General features: G+C 42.6%; 1 protein-coding gene across 5 annotated transcripts in view; it reads right to left on the bottom strand.

The window, feature by feature from the left end:
- The window catches only part of MYOZ2 (myozenin 2), a 50,142-nt gene that overhangs the window by 7,368 nt on the left and 34,495 nt on the right, over positions 1-8,279 (bottom strand). For all 5 annotated transcript variants that reach the window (XM_016422919.2, XM_007495551.3, XM_007495552.3 and 2 more), the window contains one exon: positions 4,670-4,853. In XM_016422919.2, the coding sequence (XP_016278405.1) occupies positions 4,670-4,853 (184 nt within the window). The remainder of the gene's footprint in view (positions 1-4,669; positions 4,854-8,279) is intronic.

The following is an 8,279-nucleotide window of genomic DNA, read 5'->3' as shown; positions in this document are numbered from 1 at the left end:
TCCACACAATTAAAACTAGATCTAAACAATTGGAAAAACATTGATTGCTCATGGGTTGGATGAGCTAACAATAAAAATGACAATCCTACCCAAATTAATTTACTTATTTAGTGCCAAATCCATTGAACTACCAAAAAACGTTTTTACTGAATTAGAAAAAAAAATAACAAAGTTCATTTGGAAGAACAAAAGATCAAGGATATCCAGAGAAATCAGGGAAAAAATGCAAAGGAAGGAGGACTTGCAATCCCAGATCTCTATGATAAGTCCAAAGATCCCAGTTTTGGGGACCAAAACTATTTAATAAAAACTGCTGGGAAAATTGGAAGACAGTATGGGAGAGATTAGGTTTGGATCAATATCTCATACCCTACACCAGGTGAATGACCTGAATATAAAGAAGGAAACTATAAGCAAATTAGGTGAACACAGATAGTATACTTGTCAGATCTATGGGAAAGGAAAGACCAAGCAAGAGCTAGAAATGTAAAATCAATAATTTTGATTACATCAAATTAAAAAGTTTTTGTACAAACAAAACTAATGCATCCAAAATTAGAAGAGAAGCAACCAAGTGGGAAACAATCTTCATTACAAAAACCTGACAAAGGTCTAATTACTCAAATTTATAAAGAGCTAAACCAATTGTACAAAAAATCAAGCCATTCTCCAATTGATAAATGGGCAAGGGACATGAATAGGCAATTTTCAGTTAAAGAAATCAAAACTATTAATAAGCACATGAAAAAGTGTTCTAAATCTCTCATAATCAGAGAAATGCAAATCAAAACAACTCTGAGGTATCACCTCACACCTAGCAGATTAGCTAACATGACAGCAAAGGAAATTAATGAATGCTGGAGGGGGTGTGGCAAAGTTGAAACATGAATGCATTGCTGGTGGAGTTGTGAATTCATCCAAGTATTCTGGAGGGCAATTTGGAAGTATGCCCAAAGGGCGCTAAAAGACTGTCTGCCCTTTGATCCACTGCTGGGATTGTACCCCAAAGAGATAATAAGGAAAAAGACTTGTACAAGAATATTCATAGCTGCGCTCTTTCTGGTGGCAAAAAAGTGGAATTTGAGGGGATGCCCTTCAATTGGGGAATGGCTGAACAAATTGTGGTATATGTTGGTGATGGAACACTATTGTGCTCAAAGGAATAATAAAGTGGAGGAATTCCATGGAGACTGGAACAACCTCCAGGAATTGATGCAGAGTGAAAGGAGCAGAACCAGGAAAACATTGTATACAGAGACTGATACACTGTGGTACAATTGAATGTAATGGACTTCTCCATTAGTGGCAATGCAGTGATCCTGAACAGCTTGGAGGGATCTATGAGAAAGAACAGTATCCACATTCAGAGGAAGAACTGTGGGAGTAGAAACACAGAAGAAAAACAACTGCTTGAATACATGGGTCGAAGGGATATGGTTGGGGATGTGGACTCTAAATGAACATTCTGGTGCAGACACCAACAATATGGAAATAGGTTCTGATCAAGGACACTAGTAATACCCAATGAAATTACGCATGGGCTGCAGGAAGGGTGGGTGGAGGGGAGGGAGGGAAATAATGTGATTATTGTAACCGAGGAATAATGTTCTAAATTGACTAAATAAACTAATTCAAATGGGAAAAAAAATTTAAAAAAAGAGTATGAGTAGGTGACAAGAAGACTTGAAAGGGAGTAAGGTGCCAGGTTGTAAAGAGCATTAAAAGAGACAAACAGAGAATTTTATCTTGATCTTGAAGATAATAGGGAACTGCTGGAGTTTATTGAAGAGATGATGGCATGGTCAGACCATACTTTTCTGAGAAAAGACCAATTTGCCAAAGGAGTCTATGTCACAAAACGAGAGAATCCCTACTCCAGATTAAGAATAATTGATTATTATAGGATAAGGATCCTATTATTTTAAGACTGTGCTGTGTGTATGCATGATGCCTCTTCTTGAAAAAATTTAAATAATGGAAGGGACAAAATCTTGAACCCAGGACCTCCTTTCTCTAGGCCTGTTTCTCAATCCACTGAGCCATTTAGCAGATCCCTCCTCCTACCTTTTTACTCTTAGATCCTACTCCTTTTCTCATTTATTAAGATCCAGCAACATTGGCCTATTTGCTGTTCCTTGCATAAGACACTCCATTTCCTCATGCACATTTTCTCTGGCTGCCCCCAGGCTGGAATTCCAAGCTATCAAAGCTCAAAGGTATACTGAAACATTTGGAATACCTTATATATGTTTATTATAGCTCTAATTTTGATAGCATTTCACTGTTTACAAAACACTTTTCTCTCATTAACTCTGAGAGTTATGATCCCATTTTACAGATGAAGAAACTCTGACTTAGAAAGGTGACCAGACTTGCATGCCTTCCTAGAGTAATATTGGATCCAGAATTCGAATCTAGGTCTCTTGAATCCAAATGATGCATGCTACACCCATAGGAGACCTCTGGCCTTTCCATCCATCCTGCAGCTGTTACTTTCTATGCATGCTGTCTCCCCCTAAATTTTCTTGAGATCAGATACAGTTTTCTTTTTCTGTTTGTATCCCCAGAGATTGCCACATAGTAAATGCCTTTTCATTCATTCCTTCATCCATCCTTTTTTTCCTTCCCACTACACCACCCTAAACGTGTCTACAAATCTCCATGAAAGCTCAAAAAAGGAGAATGGGCAGAAACAGATGTCTCCTGTATGAATTTGCCATCTGAGTCAACTTGGCAAGTGCTGGAAGCTTGGTCGCTCAACATTTTAAAGATAAACGTATTTGACAGACTTAAGAACTCTGAGCAATCCAGAGATTTCAGGGGACCAGCCATGAAGGAAAGGACTCAACCTCCTCATGAAGAAGTGATGGACTTTAGGCTACAGACTGAGATATATTTGGGGGCTGATATGGGCTTTGCTTGATTTGCTCATTACAAGATTTTCTCCTTTTTCTTTTTCAGGGGAAGATAGAAGGAGGGAGAGGAAATGGATTTTTTATTGAAAAAAATTAAATTTAAAAGAAAAGAAGAGAAGCTTAGTAATTGGGTCTTTAGCCTAGACCTTGGGAGAGAGCGTTTCTTTCCCATGGAGTTGGGTGGGTTTGGCTCCAACATGTGCTTGAATTGGAACACAGGATTCCATGTGGCTTCTTACAGAATTCCATCTAATCTGTCCTCAAGGGAAACTTGCCTTCAATAAGAATGGTTAGGTAATGGTGATATCATATGGGCCCAAGTCAATGAGGGCCATTCAATGAAGGGATATCATTTGGAAAAGCGGGAAAGAAATCTATGATCCAAAATGTAGAACAGCATGTGACCCTTCTTATTGACAAGATGAGGAAACTGAGGCCCAGGTCCACATAAGTAAAACATGGAAATGGGGGCTATGGCTCAGTGGAAAGAGAGCTAGGCCTGGAAATGGGAGGTCATGGGTTCAAATCTGATCTCAGACACTTCCTAGCGGTGTGACCCTGGACAAGTCACTTGACCCTCACTCATTAGAACCAATACACAGTATTGATTCTAAGGCAGAAGATGAGAGCTTAAAAAAAAAGAAAACCTCAACTGAGGACATGGAAAGAGGGATACAACTGAGTGACCACAGTCCTTGGAGCAGAAGGAGCTGAAGATAGACTAGGCACACACGGGAGGGGAGCATTAGGACTGTTCATGGCCAGGGAGAACTTTAGGAGGACACTCTTTTGGGGGAAAACAGAACTTCCAGGAGTTACCCGTTTGCCACTTGGGCCTCTAAGCGGAGCCCACTTTCTCCTAGACTCTGTAGGGACTTGTGGGAGAACGTGTCCCAGACTCTTGGAGCAAAATTGTCTTTTTGCCAACTGTTCTTATCATACTGCCTTTGTCAGTGCTCATTTCTAAAAGCTAATTGACTGGCGAACGGATATCAAGTCATAACCAAAGGAGGGAACCCCGAGGTAAAGGCATGTCAGCTCTTACAGCAAGATGGACCGTCACCACAAGCTCTCAGGGTTCCCCCTAGATCCTCGAGGGGGCAAGTAGTTGGCTGCTCTTGGAGCCCAGTCCGCCAACATAAAGCCTGCGCCACGTTGTCATTTTAGTCCACGACATCAAAAAGAAAACCCGCCCGTCACTAAATGTTTGGTGTGATTAAGGTGCGATCGGAAGCCTTCAGGGGGGTCCTGGCTTTCTGGGGAGGGATGGGAGATGGAGCTGAGTCTGGCTAAGAGATATCAGGGAAGGAAGAGCACAAAAAGACTCCACTTGGGAGGCCCAATGAAAGCAAAATGAAGTCCCTCCTCAAATGTCATAAACAGAAAAGCCTTGGACAGGCAGAACGAACATCTGAGAGGCAGAGGAGTCTAGTCTCGGAAGGGAATGACTGTATTGCCCGTCTGCGAGGCCCCAGCCCATTAAACCTCTAGTAGGGAAGCATTCCTGACCTCCAGAACCAAACAATCAAGCAGGGGTGGCGCCTTGGAGTAGGAGCTCTGGAATCCAGACTTGCTCCTGCCAGTCACCTTCCTTGTCCACGTGACCGGTGGGTGCACCTCTTAAAGGGTGACCCTTTCCTATTCAATGTTAAATGAAAAAATATTTTCCACTTGAGTGTTCTGTTCTCTGCACTTTGCTCTAACAAATGGGCATTCCAGCTAGCTGTTCTTAACCGGGAGAGGTTGAGTATTACCTGTTAAAGCTTCGGAAGTCTGGCAGCTCTGCCTTTTCTTCCGGCTTAAAGAGTTTGGGGTAGAAAGCCTCCAAAAGCTCTGGCTCATTGCTAATCTCTTGCTCCCAGGGAGATTGGTAGTACTTGGGTACAGCTGTGGTGTTGAATCTCTCAGGAGGAATTTCCTTCAGCGGTCCAGAGTATCCTTTGAAAAAACATAATGGGAGTAAGCAAATACAAAATAGCCGAGGAGGGTTGCTAAGAGACAATTGACATTTTATCATATTTTTCAAAGTGCTAGAATAAATTTGTGAAATACACATCCTGTTGAGGGTTCCCTAGGAAAACTGTAACCCAAACTGTTATAATTAAAAAAAATTTTTTAGACTCATGGAAGGTTTCTTTTAAAAAAGAAAGATTAATTTTCCTAACCTATACCCTTGAAAAATTGTAATTCCAAGTCAGAAGATTCTCCATCCATTGGTTGTAATAACACTCATTTCTACTATGTGGGAGAAGAAATTCTATTCATTTCAATGTAATTTTGATTAGGCACCGAAAAATGAAGAATTTTTCCAACTTGGATAATTTCCAGTTCTTTAGATGGAGCAAACTCTCTAAAGATTGGACTCCCTCATTGCCACTAACCCAGAGAGGCAACATAGAATAGTGGCTAGAGGGCTGGTTATGGAATCAGGACCAGCCAGGAATGCTGGGTGACCATGGACAAGACCGCCCAGTATCCAAGGCAATCCTAAGACGACAGCTGAAGAAGAAATCTGCATCAATTCTACACTAGGAGTATGAATGAAGTAATCAAAAATCCATCCCCTATTCCCAGCTCTCATTTCTGTTGATCTCATGCCTATGAAAAAGGTCTAGCCTCTTCTCCTTGCTCATAATGTCTGAGGGATTCGACCTCCATCCACGGTCTTTCTGCCCCCCCCCAACTCCAACTGCCTTTGGAAACGGAAGGGCATTCTGGGGTTCGCTGTTCATAGCAACGACTCCCCTGTAGCTCTGAGGGGTCGGGCCAGGGAGGGAACCCGAGCCATGCTTGGGAGTTTAAAAAGGGACCCATAGCCTGACGAAGGACAGATGGAGAGGAGGAAGCAGCAGTGAGTAAGGAAGGCAGCTGTGGGGAGCCTTGCTGGCCCTCCTCCAGCCTTAAGAAGTCAAGACAGAAAGAATTCAGGACATGGGGACAACACGCAAGAGGAGAAACTGAAAAGGCAGCTGAGTCTGGAAGGGAAGGGAGAGAGTGAGCTGGGCCCTGGGCCCTGCCCACCCTCCCAACAGCGCCCCTGAACCACAGGGGTAGTCACGTTTTCAAGGGCTGAGAAGTTCCCAAAGGTCCATTCCTCAGTCTCCCCTTCCCTGTCTCGTGGCAGGCCCTGGACTATCCTCTTCCTGCTTCCCCCCCTCCTACCTTATCCTGATTTTGCCCCAAATGGATGGAAGTTGGAGGGCTTTTTCCCTAACTGGGGGCTGTGAGCTATCGTGATTAGGTGAGTAAGTCCCATTACCGCAGGCTAAAAGCAAGTTGAATGTCATAGCCAGGCATGGCCAGTTACATGTCCAGGCCCCTCATCCCTCTGACAAGAGGCAGAGTTGGAGCTCTCTGAGGCTTGGGTAAGATTTAGCTCTGCCCCTGCCAGAAGGGAGGAGGGAACAGAAAATGCTTTCAAGTACTTCCCACAGCCCTACCCAGCAATATTCCAGGAACATGCTCCAGGGAGGCCTGACTAATCCTTCTTTCACATGATAGCCTTTCCGTCTCCATAACGGTCATTTCAATTTATCCATCATGAGCTCAGAAACTTTCAGATGCTCCCAATTGCCTCTAGCTTCAAGTGTGAACTCTTTGGCACATGGCCACCCCAAGGGGAATTGTCCCTTTAAGAGTGCGTGGCTGGCATTCATAGATCCATTGTCAAAGAGGGACAGGGTGGGTGGGAAGGTAATGATGCTGTACTTGAAACCCAAAGATCTGAGTTCAGATTCTGGTTCTCTTGCTTTCAATGTATGAGTTCTCAGACAAATCCCTTTATTTTGTTGGTCCTTGTTACCTTGTTACCCTTTAATAGAACAATATTTAATATTTAATTAATTAATAATATAATAATATTTAATAATAAAACCTAGCACATAGCAAGCACTTAATGAATACTTGTTCCCTTCGTCCCCTGTCCACCTGTAAAATGAGGGCTTGGATGAGATGACCCTTCCAGTTCTAAATCTATGATCCCATAACCTCATTCTAGGTCTTTTGGCTGATTTCTAAATTAGCACTTAACCCAAGCCCCAAAAGAAAATGGAAGGGAGAAGAGAAAGGGATTAGCCTTGATTGGGTACTTGCCACATACTGTTGTAAAATGATTATCTCCTTTGAACCTCACAATCACTCTGAGAGGTAGGTACTATTATTGTTCCCATTTTATAGTTGAGGAAAACCAAGGTAGATAGGGGTAAAGTAACTCAACCAAAGTCACACAGCTGGGAAGAGCCTGAGGATGGATTTGAACCCAGGTCTTCTTGACTCCAGGTCCAGGACTCACCTAGCTTCCTTGGAGGGTCAGAGGCTTGGGGTTCAAATCCTGTTTTGGATGGCCATTCCTTGTGTGACCTTGTGCAAGTCACTTATTTTCCATGGAGCTAAAATTCCTTAGTAAACATAGGGTGTTGACTGGTCTCTTTCAATTCTAGATTCTAGGATCTCATGAACTGAAATGTCCTCCCCCACCCCTTACCCCATCTGCATTTGAACGCCAGTATTTGTTGATCCCTTGACAAGGTCACTTCTCTCTTTCTCTAATTGTTAGCCTAGAACCTTCTATGCCATCCCAGTAAGAGCTCCGACTGACTTGGACAGATTATTAAATTTCCAGTGTAAGCATTTATATCTCAGAAACCGAGATTCTATTTATTTGCTTTATTGTCTAAAGTAAAAGTGATGGAGAAAAATTGTTAATGCAGATTCAACATGTATTTATTTCTCCCTTTCCCCAGAGCCAATTGTTAAATATTTATTTACCAGCACATCCCGCCATACAACTAGTAACGGGGGTGTTTGGCCTCTCAGGATTGCCTACCACCTACCACCAATTCTGCCTACTTTATGTAAATTCCTGCACTCATTGGTCTGCATTCCATGGAATTACCATCATTTTTTAGGGCTTTTGTTCCAATTTTGTAAAATTACTTACTATTCTTTATACATGACTTGTTCATTAGAGCAATAACAGCTCAAGTATTCATCGTAATTTGAGTATGCGCCATGCTTTCCTGCCTACACACCTTTGCTCATGTGATTTGCTCTACCTGGAATGCCTTCCTCATGAATCTTTCTGCCCATCAAAATCCTACTCATTCATAAAGGCCAACACAAAACTCACCTCCTCTGTGAAGCCTTCTTTCATCTTCCCAGTCAGAACGACCTTGATATTCTTTTTTCTAGTTTTCTTTCTTTAACAAAAAAAACCTCTGAATTTTCTGTCCCAGGAACAATTCTAAGACAGAAGGGCCAGGGCTAGGCAATTGGGCTTAAGTAGCTTGCCCAGGGTTACACAGCTAGAAAGTGTCTGAGGATAGATTTGAACTCGGGGCCTCCTGACTCGAGGCCTGGCGCTCT

The sequence above is a fragment of the Monodelphis domestica genome, chromosome 6, assembly GCF_027887165.1.
Source record: "Monodelphis domestica isolate mMonDom1 chromosome 6, mMonDom1.pri, whole genome shotgun sequence".
In the NCBI taxonomy this organism is placed as follows: domain Eukaryota; kingdom Metazoa; phylum Chordata; class Mammalia; order Didelphimorphia; family Didelphidae; genus Monodelphis; species Monodelphis domestica.
Note: the sequence above shows the minus strand (reverse complement) of the source record. Positions and strands in the feature narration are given on the sequence as shown.